Source organism: Dermacentor variabilis, chromosome 3 (assembly GCF_050947875.1).
Source record: "Dermacentor variabilis isolate Ectoservices chromosome 3, ASM5094787v1, whole genome shotgun sequence".
Taxonomy (NCBI): domain Eukaryota; kingdom Metazoa; phylum Arthropoda; class Arachnida; order Ixodida; family Ixodidae; genus Dermacentor; species Dermacentor variabilis.
In genome coordinates, this window is record NC_134570.1 from 65132455 (window position 1) to 65152325 (window position 19871).

Sequence of the window (19871 nt, forward strand, 5' to 3'; positions counted from 1 at the left end):
CCCATACACTGTGGACGTAGTACAACTTGCCGTTTAACGACGAGCGCAATTCCCCAGTTAGCAACCCTACACCCGGAAAAGGGGAATATTAGTGTAAAGATGATTCGATGTAGATTTATGGGTGTACATTGTAAAATAATTGATTGATTGATTGATTGATTGATTGATTGATTGATTGATTGATTGATTGATTGATTGATTGATTGATTGATTGATTGATTGATTGATTGATTGATTGAAATGTGACACTCAGCCACAAGTGACAAAGTAAACTAAGTTAGCAGCATGGGAGTGCTGGTGGCAGCGAAGATTTTTATTACTCTTTTTCAAGATACAGCATACACTACACGCAAGACTGACTAGGCCTGTATCCGATGCTATTCAGGGATCTAAAATTATAATACAATAAAGCACGTAAAGCGAACACAGAAAGAAAAGAACGCAGAGCTTTCTTTTGTAGATTAAATCCATACAATAAAAACAGAATAAACGACAGTTTGATAAGCATACTGACAAAAGTTGAAATGGAAGAGCTGAGGCAAGTGATACTAAATGTGCCACAAACATGCTGTATCTTCTTCGTCTTCCGCCATTATTATGTCTCGCTGCAACAGAAAACATTCTGTGCAGCAATCTAATTTTATTTTACAGCATGGCCAATGTCATAGACCGTTCTTCAAGAAAACGAGAGTTGGCATTATATACCGTAGGTGTGTCACGCATAGTTGCTAATCAGACTTTATTTTTTTTAATAACTCAAGAATGGCACACATTCGTTCGTAGCGCGAAAATAATTACTCCGGTCAAACCAGCTATAAGTGTAAATCCTAAAGTAAAAATAATAATAATAAATGGAGGTGTCGCTTCCAGTGTGCATAAAATACCACAGTACATAAACGACATAATACAGATAATACAAATTCTTTTTTTTTTCGACCGTGTTAACTATAACGAGGTTTCCTGCTGCTTCGGGCACTGTGCAACCTAACGTGCGCCACGCTGAATTATGCTCGTGAAACGCATATAAAAGAAAGACGTCCCTTACAGCAATAGATTAGCACTTAACCTCAGAAGTACTAAAGGCGCGGAATAAATTGGTATCCTGCGCGAGAACGCTTTCATTTCGAGCTGTTATTCGGGACACAAAAGATTCACGGGCAAATCGTTCGCTTGTGAACGCCTTTGTTCCAGGAGCTTACCCAGCGAGAAAGCACGTCAGCGACACACGGGGAGGAGGAGGCGTACGGCCCACCGCGAAAATGGGAAGATCTATGGCTCTAAATTGCGCAACAATCAGCGACAGTCTCAACGAAGCGCCGCACCCGCAGAGGAAGTTCCAGAGCGATATAAACGAAGGAAACGAACAACGAAAGAGCAAATAAAGAATGGAGACACGTGACTAATTGTTCCTGTTCCTTCGTCCATTGAGAAAAGCGGGAAAGGCAATGCGGGCGCACAACACGACACCTCCGCCACCGTCGTAATGTAGACCTCTATAGGGCTTCGAAAAACATAAAATCTCGGTTTCACTCTTTGTCGTCTATCTTGCGGCAGCGAACCGTCGACTCATAAAAAAAAATGCAAGAGAGAAAGAGCAATACAGAGTGAAGGAAAAGGCAGGCTCGGGAATGGGAAGCGTGGGGGAAAAAAAGGTAGGGAAAACGCACAGCAATCGCGAGGGAGAGAGAGTTTTTACCCGAAGCCCATTACGGGATTTGCGACGCTCGCTCGCTCCTTTCCTCTCAGCAGCGGAACTGTCACGAAAATGGGAACACACTGTTAGAAACAAAGGCGTCAAGAAAAAAAGTAAGGAAGAAAAAGACATGGAGGAAAGGAACCACACCGACAAAAGGCGGAACGAAAGGTATAGGCTGGGGTAGGCCCCGTTCCCTCATCCTCCCAAACCAGATTTCTTTCTTCCTTCTTTGCGGCCGCTTGTTTCCCCATCTCCCAACCCCTTCCACTCCCTCTTCCGCGTTTCCCATTCCCTAGAAGTGGCGAACGCACGTCCAAACACTCTAGAACTACAGGCGAGCCAACAAGAAAGATACCGGGGGGGGGGGGTGTAGGGAGGGGAGGGCTCACCTTCCCCCTGGCACAGCCCCCTCTCCCTCCCTCCCTGCTATAACATCCTTAGCTCTTGCCTTTGTTCTGCTCGGTTCCTCTTTGTTTGGTTCGTTCCTAGGCAGTGCTCGTTCGTCTTCCTGGTTGCTCTTTCTGTGCCTTGGCTCAGTTCTCGCGGTCCCGTAAGAGTGGACGGAAGGATATTTGTCGTTCGTCCGGGGGAAAACCGGGCCAAATGAGAGGGGTTCTACGTGCGTCGGCGTCTCAGAGCGAACGTCTGACCCATTCGCATTGGCCGCGGCGTCTTCTGTCTCTTGGAACAGAGGGAACACGTATCCACGGTCCTCCGCCGATACTCTGAATCGGGCCGGGCGTTGTTTGCCGTCTCGTTAGCCCCGGATGGAGTGTTTGCGCGGCTGCCGTTCCTAAATGCTTCGTCGATATAGCGTTGTACTCCACTGTCGGCGCCCTGCCCGAAGTGTGCGTATATAAAGAAACTCCGACGTCTTTAAGTACGCTGTTTAGAGTGGTTTTAGTACTTTCGGTACATGTGAATAATGTATAAGTGACACCTCTGAGCCACAGATGTCGACCTGAGGTCAGCACAGTGATCACGCGGGGACTTGTTTTCCTCTATACCCAGAGAGTTTCGAAGACGGAATGAGCCGCGGCTTAGTAAAGAAGAAGAAGAAGAAGAAGAATATAGATCACATTTAATTTCTTGTTTTGTTTTTGCTTTCACGTGTCGTGCCATACACGCGATTCATTGCCGCGGAAGGGAAGAACGCTGTTTATACATCAGGCAGCGGAGGGGTGATTTTCTCGTATAATTTATTATTTATTCTGTCTCGAAACGCGGTTAGGAAAGAAGTGAAGCTTACGCGGTGAGTAATGTGTTTACATTATTACAGCGCGTCTCTAGCTTGCGCCTGCTGGTTGGAAAAGCGATATTTGCTTTGGTGCTTCCCGCTGGTGTATTCATTTCGTGATAAATAAATAAATAAATAAATAAATAAATAAATAAATAAATAAATAAATAAATAAATACTTCTCTTGTCTACTTACTGCCTAAAGCTCCCTATTAGGGACTTTTTTAAAAAATAAAACTAGGGTATCCAAGCGGATTGGTGTGCTAATAAACAAACTTTCTTGTGCGCATTTGGGTTCTGTTGTAGTCCCATTGAGATATATATTTTTTTTTTGCACACCTGGCCAACACTTGAAAGACTTAGAAATCGGGGACCCAAAGTTAGGGGACACTACTGACAGGCGTACAAAAGAACGCAAAAATAAAGCGTACAGGGTAGAGCTTGCCGAATGTCAAAATTTTCGAATAGGAATCAAATACGAATAGTAAGTATCGAATAGTCAAACGCAGACGCACATATTTATCCAGGAATATTTTCTTCGGTTTAATGAGGGACCACGAAAAAAACAAAACACAACCTAGCTACTACAACGGACAATTAACATAAGTTCTCAATACAACATCACTAATTCTAAAAAAAAAATAAGAACTCAACAAATTGTCTCCCAACGCCTTCACAGCCTGGTTGTAAACAAGACAGAGTGAGAGAGAGAGAAAGCATGCATAGCAAGGAAGGAAGGTTAACGGGAGGTAGTTCCGGTTGGCTACCCTGAACGGGGGGGAGGAGTGGGGCATAAAAAGAGACAGAGAGCAGAGGGGATATATATATATATATATATATATATATATATATATATATATATATATATATATATATATATAGAGAGAGAGAGAGAGAGAGAGAGAGAGAGAGAACTATAGGGGGCGGCGTACATTAAGTATATCGTGAAGGACCTAGTTGCACACAAGCTTTTTCAAGAATTAATGGCTGCTGTATGACCAGCTATGGAAAAACGCTAAATAAGTAGTTGTTAAATAAATGCAGATCAGAAGTTGTGAAAAAAAAAAGGTTGCTGAGTACTTTTGTGTCGCATACACATATAAAAGGGCACATTGTAAGAAACAAACATCACTGGTTCCAGCGTAAAACATAAAACTGCTACATGACTAGCCTGCAAGAAACATTTAAATTGCAGGCTACAAGCAAAAATCACAGGTTTACATTTAGGCCTCCACCACGAAACCTAAAACACAGCTTGTGTTATCCATTTTCTTTCCGCATTGCTTTAAGAACTTTTGTCTTTGTTTCAATTCTGATAGTTTAACAGCAATACGACTTTAACAGTGGGTTGCTGGGATATATTTGGTTAGTTTCGATATTCGAAAGTAACGAATAGTTCATTTTTTGAATGCGAATTCGAACAGTTAGTGTGTAATATTCGACCGTATTGAAAACTTCGAGTATTCTCCCACCTCTAGTACAAATGAGTTTGGGTTTCGGGGTTCCATTCCTGGCCAAACTTCCAGTATAGGTATGTTTCACTGAGACACAGATATGTAGAAACCTCAAATGTATATACATACTTGTACTTTGACACCAGGATTACATTACATATGCATCGTTCTTTTCTCTGCATATAGCTCTAGTCGACATTCTTACGCGACAAGCATGAAACATCGCGTTGGTCCCCATGACCATCGGTGCGTCGACGTCTCACAGTGTGCGACGGCAAGAATTGGTGTTTACATTTTGTCATAGCTTGCAAACGGTGTAGCGCATAAAGAAACATTGTATGACATTAAAGTTGTGACCTGGCCGCTGCATAAACACCAAATGAGATTACGCGTTAGACGAAATAGAAATAAGGAGAATTCTACGCATGGTATCTAGTTGTATACCATTTGATTAACCGCCTTCCCTATAGCTCCGCTCCCCACAGATTCCAACTTGCCTTGGACCTGCATAACTTTCTTTTAAATGTCACAAGGTTGTATTTTAAGCTCTGCAAGCGTGCAATAAATTCTGTTTAGTCTGCTTGCTCTGCGATTTGCTTTTCGTCCATTGCACGGCGATAAACGTCTGGCGCGCGACCCCGCGTTCTATTTCCTTGGCGTTCGGATTCGCCGCTTGGCACCGGGCCTTAAATGTGAGCCCCATGTTTCCAACGCATCTCCCTCTTATACTACAGCAGTGGCGCTTCATTGTCATGTACAATAGGTACGTCCTAATGTAGTACACGTCCTCGACAGCCACGTTGCGGTGTGACGTTGGTTTTCCTGCGTGGCTCTCAAGTCTCCTAGCTTCCCCGCATAGCCAACGCCGCGAAGGGCGCTTGTCATAGCCGACAAAGCAGGGTGGCCTCACGTTGGTAGAGTCCGGCTGGAATGCGAAGGTGTTGCAGCCAGTTGTTTTGAAAACGCAGGGCTGTCACACGGAGAACGTGATACCTCGCGCGAGAAATCGAAGTTTTCTAGCAACGTCTGATAGGTATGTGAACCGTATGACTTGATAACGGCATCGACTTATTTTTGTTGCCTTTAAGAGCTGACCAAACAGCGTTATCGACGTACTTGTTACCTATGATGCTACAGTGCGTTAGAAGCCACTGAAATGTCACAGGGCGCATGCCCTTTCTTGGCAAAGGTACCGATAGGTTTTCTAATATGAAATACCCGTTGTTCGTGGTCCCCGCCGCAAAGCTGATAGCAAATGTTGTAGTGCTGCCTCTAAAACACTGAATATCAACCGTATTCGAGGTTGCTCTTGGCTGCAGAGATGTAATGCAGCCCGGAAAGCTGCAAGTCCTGCAGCCGCTGGTGTCTTCGGGTGACTCGTCTTGAAACTGACATTGGTGGCTCTTGCTGAGAAAACCACGGCTCCGTACAAACACTGGAGAGTTAAGCAAGACTTGACAGTTGCTGAGCCATTGGTATACATAGGTGCGTGGATGGCGTATACCTCGAACAAAAGGAAAAGCGATAGTTGCTTAAAAGCAAGAGGTAGCTAATATTTTTTGTTGGTTTGTGTGTTTGTTTGTTTGTGACACGCTGAAGTGCACACCATGTTGAACGAAACATCAAGGAGGAATTGATGGCTTAGTTTCAGGGTGAAGCCTGATGAAAGGCTGGTGTAATAATAAGAAATCTTACCGCAAATCGACGCTTTTCTGAAGGTGGCGTTACAAGAAGTTGTTGCGAATGGGCTCGAACAAAGCGCCTAATGTGCAATTCAGCACTTCCACCAAGATGTGCGTTTGGATTGGTCGGTCCGGGTGGTTACAATATTTGCCGCTCTTGACGCGCATTCAGGCGAACTTAGACTAACTCTTAGAGTTCGTCTTGGCTATTCAAACCCGCGCTCGAATAGCCTGTAGAGCACAAAGATTCGTCCTGCAAGCGTCGGTCAGCACACTCAAGCTGTATCTGCCAGTGGTGAAGTTTATTCGTTTTTGTTAAACGAACGGGAGCAATAGTAAAATGCCTACCAGGCCTGACAAAGGCTCCTGCTCCTGTTGGTGTTCGGCCATTAGCTGGCGTAAGCATAATTTTGAACGCAAATAATACGTGGCGCAGGAACCGCATCAGAGACACGAAAGAAAACTCGCTGGGCGACGCCGCTACAGGTACGGCTACCTGGCGAATCAAGGTGGTAACACTGCGATCTCATCCGGAACAATGGAAAGTGTAGTGCACATCATAGGAGGCGTCGTCCACTCCGGTACACCGCATCGTTCTCAGAAACTCTCCGCACAAAGGGAGAGCGCGCACGACAAATGGCCGCGGTGACCTTCACCGCTTTTTAGCAGCCGGATATAAAGTAGGGGGCCACCTAAATACAGAGAGAGAGAGAGAGAGAGAGAGAGAGAAAACAGTCGTTTCGTTGATGAGAGCCGTCGCAGGAGACCCGCTTCGCGAGCTCTGCAACGGAACTCCGGCGAGAGGCGCGCGCGTTGCGGCCGGGCTGGTCCGTTGTGTACGAATCGAGCAAAGCAGGCACCACCAGTGCGCCAAACAGCGGCACACTAGATTGCGGAGAGGAAGAGAGGGAGTGGGGAGGAGTTTGGGGGAGGGGGAAGGGGTCGCAGTACGACATCTTTACAGGTTCAAGCGTGTCCAGGCGTGCGTGGCCAGAGGAAACGGACGCGGCCTGCGAACACAGAAGCTTTCTTCCGTCGACCGAAGCGCGCTCGGGTTAGGGCTGCTCTGCAGCTGTACGAATGCTCTTTGTATATGCTCGCGGACTCCTTCGGCGAAATCTCCGATGGGCGACAGACGCCCCGAAATGCGCTTTATATAAGAGAGACCCTTTAGATAGGAGCGAGGGGGGGACGCGGCCACAGACAGCTTCTCTGTCGGGCACTGTTTCTTTTTTCCTTTCTTTCGGGGTGTTTCCAAGGCTCTACGTTATAACAGGCTTCTGTCCGTGTCTTCCTTCCGATGTCCCGGGCACTCTGTGCGACTAAAAAGGTGCAGCGACGTGGAAGCTACGACAGGGGTCACCTAACTAAGGAGCGGAATGCACAACACAGTTTAAGTGTAAGAACGGCCCTTGAGTGATCAATAATAATAATAATAATAATAATAATAATAATAATAATAATAATAATAATAATAATAATAATAATAATAATATACGTTTACTATCTGCGTGTACAAAAGAGAACATTGAGCGTAAGAGAGAAAGAGAGAGATGGATATGAGGAAGGGACAGGGATGTTAACCAGTCAAGAGTCCGGTTGGCTACCATACGCTGGGGGAAGGGAGAAGGAGAAGAGAGAGCGACAGAGGGTAGAGAAACGCGAACGGAGGGTGCTACAGACTCAAAAGTCCTTTACTAACTCAGTGGGATGTATTCGGCTTCTATTGAACCTCGTCCGACATTCTCATAGGAATAGGGTAACCTCCCGTAACGAGATGGTTATCGTACTCCTGCCTAACCATAACCGGTCAGTTGATCCGAACGCATTACGAAGCATCAGGGGTTCGGTTGTCTGCGTTAACCAATGATCCATGCACACTTGGCACATGTTCTAGCACAAAAAAAAAGAAAAGAAGTGCTTAGACACAAGTTAAAGGACAAACAGTAGACTTTAAACTAGGAAGCGCGCATTTAAACAGAAACCAACTATAGCCCAGATTATTACCCTCACTGCACAAAACTTTCACAGACCCTCCTTACGCACGAAGGGTTCTGCGAGTCCTGCCCACGGTTGGGCTGACGCCAGCGCTTTAGCTAGCTTCCGCAACACTGCGAAATTTTAATGACGCCAGGACAGAAAGAGAAACTTACTCGAATATATATGTATATACAGAAAATTACATAGTTTTGAGGCTGCTCGCTTGCTCCACTCCAAAAGAGACATTTCTTTCACCTCAACTCTGCGCGCTCCCTTGTCGCCGCGCGGCCTACCGTGTCCGCAAAAAAAAAAAAAAAAAAAAAAAGGGCGTCTCGGTCCCTCGAACGCGTTTCTCGGTGTTCCTCTCCTAATGCCCTTATTTCCGCGCCTCTTCGCTAACTGGGATCGGGTCCAAACTTACTGCCGCCTATTTCTTTGCCACGCGGCTGCGAGCTGAAAGAGCCGGAAGCGCCCGCAGAAGCCCAAGCAGCACCCCCTACCGACCGTTGGGCTCAATCGTGCTGCGGAGATGCGAAGAGACCGTATACGTACGTTCGCTGACAGGAAATGGATCCGCTGCTATACCGTGCGCGTCTGCCCGAAAAAAAAAAAAAAAGAGCCAATGAAGACGCTATGCGGCCTGTCGCATGTGTAGTGTTTGATGGACCTAATACTTAAGACTGAGCCGTCCCGTAGCCGTGCACGCCCATTACACGACTGCATCGACACTGTAGTTTCCTTCTGCGGCTCTTTTCTGAGAACAGCCTCGGAAGAAACATTAGCCCTTGCTCTCTAAGAGACGTACTAGTTTGGCCCGAAGCCCGATGCGGTGGTATACTCTGTTTAAACGTGTCTCGTCAACGCTGTACTTCGGAAATGGTAACACAACGCCAGCTCAGTCTTTTCTTTATCTCCGGACCCACGCCGTACGGAGAGTATCTTAGTGGTTCAGACGAGAATAAATGCAAAACAGGATTTTTTCCCCCTCTTGATCGCGCCAGGAGCGTAATGTTCATCGAGCGCTATACGATAACAAAAATGAAAAACTAATCGTCCATGTCTCTCTCTAACTCACCAGCAGCACACACACGCACAGTAAAAAAAGGAAAACAAAACGCAAAAAGAAATATATTTTAAGTGTGTTTGCAGTCCTGTCCCCGCTATTCTGGTCTTCAGACCTTCGCAATATTTTATAAGCGCATCTGCGCCTAGAAGCGCGCATTTTGGTGTCGCCGAAGGAGAGAATCAGCAGTGACAAACCTTCTTGAAAGCCGCAGCAGACTGTTGTCACTGGAATTATTGACATGGGTTTAACATGTAAAAGATATAGGCGGTAACAGAAACTTAGGCGCAAACTGAAACATAAGTTTGCAGTTCGAGCTATCGCTCTGAACGCTTAGTGCCAGAGACAGCCACGCCAAAGTGTTTCCTTATAGCTTGCACCATCGTGTTGCAGTGCTTCTTTTACAGGGGAACAAGGGTCGAGAAAGAGAGTGAGCTTGTCCGCGTCTCCAAACTGAAGTGAAAAAAAGTATAAGGATGGAAGTTGACATTAAGATGCACGAGGCTTCAGCCTCGGCGCTCTTTTCTTTCACGGTTATCTCTTAATGCGTCTCGATCTTCCCAGAATATCCATTTATAAATCCTCCCCTTTAAAGCATTTTCTGAACCGAACGCAACGTAGCGCTTACGAAAGCGCGCAGACGCTGTTGTTCGAGTTTTATATAAGCCCCCTTCACGGGATGTAAGTGCGACGTCTGGGTCACGTTTGCGCGCGCTGAACTTATGAGGATCTTTTTTGTAACGGGGCCTTCAGGCAGCTACTTTTTCCGTGTGAGCTTTCGCGTTATACCCTTTGACGTTCAGACCTGCGCTCGCGGCGCAGCATAAGGCGGAAGTTGAGCGTGGTGTAACACGAACGGGAAGCTCGAAAGACGGTGTGATGAAACTGCATTTTGAGTACGGCACGGATTTTGAACAAACTAGCCATGCGCGCTTGGCCGCGCAAGTGAGGAACATGCGCGAAGTATACAAACACTTCTTTTTGCGTGTGTTTATCAGTGAAAACAGCGAAGCTCCAGTCCAGAAAGACGAGATCAGCATACTTAAACGAAAAGTTTTGGCAAACCTACAATTTCTTACCCGCATTGCGTAATGCTCGGCGTGTTGCTATTCGATTATTGCCAAAGAAAGTTGCGCAACCCTGCTCTATTCTGCGGCGCTTTCAAAACATCCGACAACCCAGTGTGCGTGAAAGAAGCGTTCGCAGTAAGTACGCCCATCCAGGAATTAACTTTTGTCGTGGCCGCTTCCGTTGCTGCAATCCAATCGAGATAAGCGTACGCTACTTGTAACGCTGAATGTGACGTCACTGAGGTCAACCTCTGCTTTGCAAAGCAGCACTGGTCATGCACAGACGTCGAGTCTTCATCAAAAGTTCCCAAGCCACCGAGCGCGCCACCCGCGCTGCCGTCAGGCCGCATACCGGGACTCTTGCTGAACTTAGCGCGTTCGGAAGCCCAGAAGATTAAAATGAATAGCGCCCTTCACTATCTTGGGCTTCAAAGATTCCAGAGTGAGACAGAAATGGCTACGCCTCTTTTTTCCTAACGCTTTGACTTCTAAGCTTGCGACAAAGGTTGCAAGTGTAGGGCAAGCTATAGCTGTAATTGTAGACACCGGTCAGCAAACGCATAACGAAGGACGCTGCTGATAGTGAAATGTTTACGGTGCTTGGCTGCTGTAAAATCTTACATATTTTCCGACTTCGTGTACACGTCTCTCGACTTACGCAGTCTGTGCTTAAGCGCGCGATTCGGCTTTCAATGTCGGGCTATGCCCCAATGTTGAGAGGATGATTGAGTGTTTCCCGGCAATAGCGTGCTCCGAAACGTTACGCTGCGGGCGGGCGATGCTTCAAGCAACGTGAGATTTCAGAAAGTCCTAACAAGCCCCCTTCAAGGAATTCTGAGCTGGCCCCCTGACAGTCTTATACACAACCGTAGACTTAGTTGCGTGTGGGTTTTCACGTATTGCTCTCGGATGGGCCACCATAAACGGACCTTGGCCAGTGCCCAGCGCCTGCAGAGCGTAGGCGAAGTATATTGACCGCGACACGAACGATAGCACAACGCGAAGACTACAGGCCTATTTAATGTTTTTTAGACCGCAGATCTCTCACTCCGAAAAAAAAAAAAAAGAAATACTTCGACCACGGCGAACATCGAGCTAGACACTTGTCGCTTCTGAAACATTTTAAATACACAAAAACAAATTATTAGGCTCTTACTAAATGTATCGTGGTTGACCACACGATTACAGCTTCCTTGAACACCATATAGGCTATATACTAAGTTACATGTGTGCAGCTCGCGTCTGGTGTCGTTATGTGTTTTTGTGCATCTTGTGGATGTATGAACTGATCTTATGTGCGTGCTTTCAAACTCTTTCGTGCACTTTCACTCGTTCACGAAACTGTGTACGCCTTCCTAGCGTCCTTTTCCCTTTCTTCTGCGGGTATAACTTTGCGAAGCGTTCGTACTACCGGACTGTCGTGTAGTAACAAGTGTAATAACAACAAACGACAACGCCAGAGGAACTGGCCTTTCGCATAGCCTGAGCGTCCAGGAGGCGATGATCCAGAGGGAGACCATGAAGACGAGGAGCACCGTGCCGGGGCAGATGGTCATCAGGGTCTTGAGCACGAAGCGCGTGTTGAAGTTGATGCGGTTGAGCGCACCGATGGATCGCGACGAGGCGTCCGTGAACAGCTTCGAGTGGAGCAGCATGACGCGGCAGATGAGGTACAGCCGCAGGAACATGGGCAGCGACAGCGTCACGTCCACGGGCACGTCGCGCGAGCGCACGCGGTTCCCGTGGTTGGCCAGCTTGGTGGTCCACGTGAAGCGCTGGTCGCCCGGCACCGGGTGCACGGCGCACACGCACAGCTCGGCCAGGATCTGCGCCACGCGGCGCGGGGTCATGGCGATGCGCCAGTCGTCCGCGCAGTTGTCGATCATGAACAGCTGCGCAGGGGGCAGGCAGGCACGGAGGAGAGAGAGAGAGAGACACGAGCGCGTTATACTACAACTACGAGACACGGAGAATATATATATATATATATATATATATATATATATATATATATATATATAGAGAGAGAGAGAGAGAGAGAGAGAGAGAGAGAGAGAGACAGAGAGAGAGAGGCACTTTGATAAAAAAAACTGGTGGGGCCTGACATGATTCATGAAAATCATCATCATCATCAGCTTGTTTAGAGACCCCGCCTGTCCCTCCCCATTTACATGATACTTAGAAGGTACGATAAGCTTCGCTAAGACAACGTATCTATTCGCGCACATACGAAGGTATAACCATGAAAGGGGAGCATGAGATAGGAGATGTTTTCATTTACGCGCTGGAGACTCAAACGAAGCGATTAAATGAAAAAAAAAAAAAACATGACTACAAGGTTTCGCACCTCACAATCATGACCTAATCATGGAGTAGGTCGTAGTAAAGGACTCCGGACTAATTAGATTTTTTATCTCTCGAACTTCGCCACAATGTACTGCCGTAACCTAATGAGCAGCATTTTTAAAAATAACACTTGGAAAGGCCGTCCTAATTTCAACAGCTTTCAGTTAGCGACTTCGAGATGGTGCGCCCTTCCAGTAATAACGACATGCTTGTTAACGGCACTTTAATCCTAACTTTCCACTCTGCTTTACAGCAAGCCTCTTGCTACCGCACATTTCTCTATAACCTGATTGTTAGTGTGAATATAGTCTATTGTTGAAAAGCCTTTACGAAATCCTGCCTGGTCCTTTGGTTGACGGAAGTCTAAGGTGTTCCTGATTCTATTTGCAATTACCTTAGTAAATACTTTGTAGGCAACGGACAGTAAGCTGATCGGTCTATTATTTTTCAGGTCTTCGGCGTCCCCTTTCTTATGGATTAGGATTATGTTAGCGTTCTTCCAATATTCAACGTCGCGAAGACGTAACGTATTAAGTGCCGTAAACACGCACGTTATTAGAAGAGCTTACACTCTCGACGTTGCAAACTGAAACTCGATGAAATTCAGGCGCCCTCCTGAAACAGAATTTTTTTTTTAATGCTGGGCATTGAGTTACGCTGGCAGGCTGCGGTGAAGTTCTACGGACAACCGAAGGGGCAATGTCCGAAATTTCTGCACATAACTGGCTTGATCTTCTAGGACAGGAGAGACAAAAACAAAGCGATGGCTCCGGTAGGCTGTAAAGGGAGGCGTCAGTAACTTACACAACTGGGTGCGCTGTCAGCAGAGGAAATTCACGGAGCAAAGAAAAAAGAAACATATGAAAAAGTTTTCTTTCAGAATTTTCGTGAATACCGGAATTTAACTCTGCAGTTTGTTAAGGATGCCAAGAGACGCCGTTCACAAACTGCTCCATCCTCGCCTTAAGATATAATGTAATAATAAGAAAAGAAAGGAAAAGAAAAAAAATTGCGAGAGAAACTAAATCGCTCATCGCGTGTTAGGCTTATTATTGCAAACCGGTTCGGTGGAAATTAGCATGGAGACGGAAGTATCACGAAAAGAAAGAATTCCCATCGCCCAGGGAAGCAGCACAAAGCTGCGAAGGAAACTCATAGGGGTTGCTCTGGAAGAAAGCTACGTAGCTGAAAAAACAAAGATAATAATCGTGCCATCATCATAGATAGCTCATTATGATCTAATTTTAAATCATACTCGCCAGTTTGACGCTTTAAGTTTCAAATTAAACCTAAATTACGCATGTTCCACTGATTTCTTGTCGATGTTTTCCGTATGATACTCATCGTCACACACGTTGCCCCTCGCCCGTTGTGGCCATATACCAGAACACCATTTTCGCCATCCTTGCTTGCGTCTGGCGGGTCGTTATCTTTTGCGCAAGAGTGATTACGGCCTCGGTCAACATTACTAAATCCACCAATAAGTTGACGTTACGTCATACAGGTCGTTTTCTCTCTTTTCTTTTTTTTTGTTTGTACATTTCTTCTTCTTTGTTTTATGACACGCTCCGCACGCCCGGCAAACTGAAACAAAAATGGCTTCGTCGAGCGCACGCTGGCTCTAATGAACTCATTAACCAAAGACAAAGTACCTGCGCTAGCTCGAAACACAACGCAGGGTCAGACTTCTGGCAAGTATAAATAAGAATCAAAAGAGAAAGGAAAAGAAAGAAGAAACAATAAACCCTTCTCAGAAGCGTTACGAGACCGTTAGTATATAGCTGCTTCACTTGAGTAATCTGATGTTGGGAAAGGCTTTTGGTTACCCGTATAGACACGATATTTATCATTTGCACTTTCATTCGAAGTGAATGCGTGCAGGTTTTTCTCTGAGTGAAAAAAAACTACATGAGTGGCTCTTGGGGCTTACTGTCCATAACTAGCCATGCATAGTCGGCGGGCTACAGATTTCAGATTGTGCAGAGCGACTGAGCTCTTCATAGACATGAAAGTGTCAGTGAATGTACCGAAGTGCTTCCAGTTAATGTAAACAGTGGACGAAGAAAAGCAACCTCAGCAGGAAGCCGACGTTTGGAGAAGGCGAAAACGAGGCCTGCAGTCGAAACCAACAGGGCTGAGGCTGTACCGCTGTTAAACCACTGTTTGTTATAACGAGAATCACTTCAGAACGTTACCCGGCCATTTCATGTCTCTGAAAAGCTCAGCTACCCAGCACAACTCTGCTGAAAACTCGTTTGCTCCATGTTAAGGACTGTCTGGTTCACCAACTCTAGTTAGTATATAGCTGCCTCACTTGAGCAATCTGATGTTGGGAAAGGCTTTTGGTTCCTCGGATAGATACGATATTTACACTTTCATTCGAAGTTAAGCGAACGCGTCTTAGTGATAAAACTATACGAGTGGCTCTTGGGGCTTATTGTCCATAATTAACCCTATAATTCAAGTCTCAGCCTTCCTGTGATGCCCTTTCTCTTGTTTCGGTTACAACAAAGCGACCAGCACCCAAAGGTAACACTTGACTAGGTCCTGAACTGTTCATTTTGTATTAGCTCCTGCAGAATTAGAGTTCCGCCTTCACCGCGTACCGACTATTACACTGAACACGTGAATGTTATTGTTAAAGATATACAAACTACGCGAAGACATCTCCTTAACAGTGAACATGGCCACTGGGTAAAGAAAGGCCCGGAACGGCGGAGTGTGCGTAGGTGCATGCGGGCGCACGTTTCCCAGTAGGCAAAACAGGCCAACCTCTCAAGGGAACACTTTTTTCGATTCTTCGCCATCCGACTGCAAAATATGAAACCAGGAAGCGGGTTTCTGGCCGGCAAGGCTCTTTTTCCGGTTTTGCGAGGACTCTTGAGGAATTGCGCTTCTCTCGCGTTTATTATTATTGTTAGTTTTGAAGCGTTATTCTTTCCATTTCTTCTTCCTATTTCGAGTGCGTCTAGACCTTCGCGTGCCTTTCGTCCGCAGACGGGCATTCTTTCGAGCTGATATCGCCGCGCACGCATCGAGCTATGCATCTTTCAAAACAAAAAGAAAAAGAAAGAAAAAGCATGAAAATAAAGCAGCGTACACGAGGAGCAATCAAAGAGCTGTCGCTGAATTCAAAGCAGCTTTTGTTTTCGCCTAGCTACTGGCGCGTTCGAACCGCTTACGCGAGGAGAGACGGCGCGCCGGAAGTGGGAATGCAACATATCACGCTCCAACGGGCGCGACGTGATATCAAAAAGGAGAACGAAGGACACAAAAGTGAAACAAGACCGCGTAGGAACAACAATTAGCCCTACGCATTCTTTGTTCCCCGCCTGTCGTCCGATTGTTCAGACGCTACAGTGATGCGATTTACGAAATCATTAGGCAGATGAAAACATTTTCTCGAACCTCACCCATCTAGCTTTTGTTTTTTCTTCGTCTCGCAAGCGTTCGCAGTCGACGCAGCACGTAAAAAAAAAGCAACCGTCCGCGAGTTTCTAAATCAGGTAATAATTTCTGGCTGGCCGCACAGGCGCGCCAAATAATTACGCAGCTAAATGATTTATTCAGGACGGTAATAATTTTTGTGTGTAGTCTTGTTGCTTCAGTTTCTGAAGTGTGTCGTACGCAGAACTAGGACAACGCGCGATTAGAAATTGTGTTTTTTTTTTACGTACCCAATAACGAAGATCACAAACGTGAAAGAAAACGATGCAGTAATTGCGTGCTGACCTTACTTAACTGGGATTTGTTACCGGCAGTCAAGCACGAGTGGTCAATGTCAAGCACGCTCTTGACGTGCGCTTTCGAGTGTTCATTCGTGCGAATATATTTCTCCGGAACTTTCTAGCGGAAAGAACGAAATGTATGAAAAGAAGAACTTAAAAACGAAGAAGGGAAAGGAAAATAATAAACGAGAAAAGCTGTTGAGAGACACAGCCTGCTAAACAAAGCGGGCAGCTAGCCGAGAAGACAAGTACCGAAATTAAAGAAGGGAGGAGGCCAAGATCGCAAAAGCAGGGAGGGGACTCCTGGACCAGCTTTCGGATAGCTACCCTAAGCTGGGGGAGGGGGGGGGGGTTCGGGAAATGGAGAAGGGAAAGAGGAAAAGAGGGAACGAGGGAGAACAACCACTCGAATAATTATTTCTCCAAGTCAATCCTGTTGCATTCTTTGATTCTGGGACCCTTTGTCTGTATATTCTTCGCAACGTATGTACTTCATTACCGTAAGGACCACTATGGAGGGTATTCGTTGAGAGAACAATAAACTGAAACTGAAGCCAAAGGAGCAAGAAAGGCGGCACATCAAGTCCTCACTCGAGTGTGGAAACTCGGCGTCTATGAGGGCGGATCCATTAAAAAGACGTTTGTACGGTAACCTGACGGAGGCGAGTGTTTTTTTGTGTGTGTGTGTGTGTGTGTGTGTGTGTGTGTGTGTGTGTGTGTGTGTGTGTGTGTGTGTGTGTGGACGCCGCGTTCACACATTTCCTACAGGAATGGCGTACTTCGGGTGAACGTACGAGCAGCCCCGGCAGAACAAGAGTGCAGTAATAGCAAGGCGCACGTTTCCCCATTCACATTCCACCGAAGCGAAAGGTTCTCGAAGAATGGAAGATTGAAGGAGCGACACAGCGGATCATTGACCGAGCAGTCGGTTTCTGCGAGTCCTCCAAAAGCGTGCAGCGTTGCGGACACACACAGCTGCCGCCGGCTTATCGGTCTTCGCACAAAATTTCGTTCGCAAGGGGAAGGTTTGGTATTGTTCAACGTATTCACTGTAATCTCGTTTGCTACAACAACGGGCCTTCTCCTTTTTTGTTAAGAATCGCCCTTGCGTGGGATCCGCTTTGTCGACGAGGGCGTAGTGGCTCCGGATTTGAAACGCTGTACCCATGTATAAGAAGGGCGCACGTGGGCGGGGACCGCCACAACTTATCTTTCTATCATCGTTCTGATTTCTTTGTTTTCTTTTTTACATCTTAGTCGCTGTTAAATTTAGGACAATGGAATAACGGAGGATTACACGCTGGCTCTACCTAACCGTGTTATAGGAGAAAAGAACAGGGTGGCGAAAAATGGGACGAACGGAAGTGCTATAGCGCGGAGCGGCAGAACAGAGGAAATGTCAGCAGAAATGGACCCGTGCGCACAAAACCACTCTCATGTGATTGCCATTCTCGACAAGCTGTCGCGAAGGTCCTGCTTCCTTTCTTTTTACGACGTAAGCTGTAATGGGCTCATTCCAACAGCCATTTCGATTGGCCATGTTGTGCGCCGCCGCTTCCGCCGGTGACCGTCTGCGCTATCGCCAGGAATTAAAAAAAGAAAAGAATACAGACAATCTCGCTGCTCCAACCACGAAATAGCGCGCGAAAGCAGATTTCCTTGGCCCACATTAGCCATTTTCTTGCACCAAGTTATCCATTGCTAGACCGTTGCTTGACTGGTTGCTAATTAAATCGTCCGCCGTCGCGATGTCGCTGTTAAACTGTCGTTTTATTGTACGCATGATACGCATATTCATGCACACTAGGTTGCATAATGCATACAGGATTAATCGGTGGGCACAGGAGGGGGAGGATTTTAGATGTGCACAAATACAGTTTGGCGATAACGCGTCGTACTGGCCAGTGTTACAGAGCAGCCTTTGCACTTCCTTGAATAGTATGCCAGGGGAAATCATGCGCTCCGCTATGGAGTTGAGAGGTGGGAGGAGGGCAGGCTCGGGCAAATATTTATACCCATTGCTCACAGAATACAAATGCGCTTCAGTTTGGCCGAGCAATGACTTACACGTCCTGTACACCTTAAACGAAGAGAATTCTTCAACGTTGGGAACGGACAAAGCCAAGGTCACGCATACATGTGGGCCGTGACCCAGTCCAAGTCCTTCTTGTGCCACAGTCTGTCGCACACGGAACGCGCAAAGCCAAACGGGTGGTCGATCACGTCCCGCTTGAAGATGGCCGTCACGGCCGTTGCGATATACCGACGTTCCTCGGCCTTGCGATGCCGGTGTGCAACGTCCGCCGCTAGTCGTGCTAGTCGCTGTTCATTCGTTTCGATACCGTGCTTGCCACGCTTGTGCAGATTGTCGTTCTCCAATCGCTCCTGTCGTTCTTCGCCAGTTTCGTTGGCATGCTTCAGCGCGATGAATGGTCTTCTTTGTTGCTGCAATCGCAATCGCGTGGCCAAATCTTCTACATCGGTCGACTCCCGCTGCCCCTGTCTCCAAGCTCGTTGTTGTTCGCTGCGCTTAGCGCGATTAATCTCTTCTTTAGATATTTCCGACGACGATGGCGACTCACGTTCCATATTCATTTCCCACATACGCACGCAGGAGTATGTGTGAAAAGAAGAGGCTGTGCGTACGAAACGCACGTGAGGATAGGAGCACATGAGGAGGCTTCACACAGACAGAGGCGAAACCGAGGTTGGTAGGCTAGTAGTGCTTTCGCACTAAAGGTACCCAATTCCCCGCCGGGATCGAGCGCGGGTCCTCTGGGCGGGAGTCGGCTACTGTACCACTTCACAACGCGAGCGCTGCGGAAACATGCCCTATACACGCGTGCTAGCGCGCGAGGAGTCACGCGATGTGAGATGCGCACCGCGTAGCTTCGATACGAGCACACTTTGCGTTGCAGTTGCTTATTGTTTCACCAGGTGTCGCGCCACGTTGCAGTTGCTTAGGTATCGGCAAAAGGTGGCTAAAGAAGTTAAGAGGAAGAAAGGAAGATTAAGGAGATGTATGCTAGGATGAAAAATGCTAGAATGAAAAACATATATAGCATACCTGAATAACTTAAACAGGCTAGGTGGCTATTTGCTACCCTCCCGTTTCAAAGGGGACACCAATAAATAATAATAATAATAATAATAATAATAATAATAATAATAATAATAATAATAATAATAATAATAATAATAATAATAATAATAATAATAATCCGCAGCAGCAGCAGCAGCAACAGAATCGTGTCGTGACACTTGTCACCGATGTGAGATGGGTGCCGCGTAGCGTCAATAAGTACTTTGCATGGCAGTTGTGTTGTGTTCCACCAGGTGTCACGACATGTAGCGGTTGAATCGTATTATGCCCCATGTCAAGGGATGTGACATGTGCGCCGCGCTGTCTCGATGCCTGTGCTTAATCTTAGGCATACGTTATGGCATCTCCTCGCAAGGTACGAACGGCTGCTGAGGAAGCAAATCGTAGATCTATGTGCGTGGCTCCTGCAAAGAGGCAACGTTGGGCTCAGCAGACCGCCGTGTAGATGCTGTGCACAAGCCGCAGCTCTCCGTCGACGCCGGGGTGACAGTGCAGTTTATTCTCGTGAAAAC

The 19871-nt window shown here is 46.7% G+C and overlaps 1 protein-coding gene across 3 annotated transcripts in view; it reads right to left on the reverse strand.

Moving 5' to 3' along the window:
• The window catches only part of SK (small conductance calcium-activated potassium channel), a 526806-nt gene that overhangs the window by 75817 nt on the left and 431118 nt on the right, over positions 1 to 19871 (reverse strand). For all 3 annotated transcript variants that reach the window (XM_075685399.1, XM_075685398.1, XM_075685400.1), the window contains one exon: positions 11653 to 12074. In XM_075685399.1, coding sequence (XP_075541514.1) covers positions 11653 to 12074 — 422 coding nt within the window. The remainder of the gene's footprint in view (positions 1 to 11652; positions 12075 to 19871) is intronic.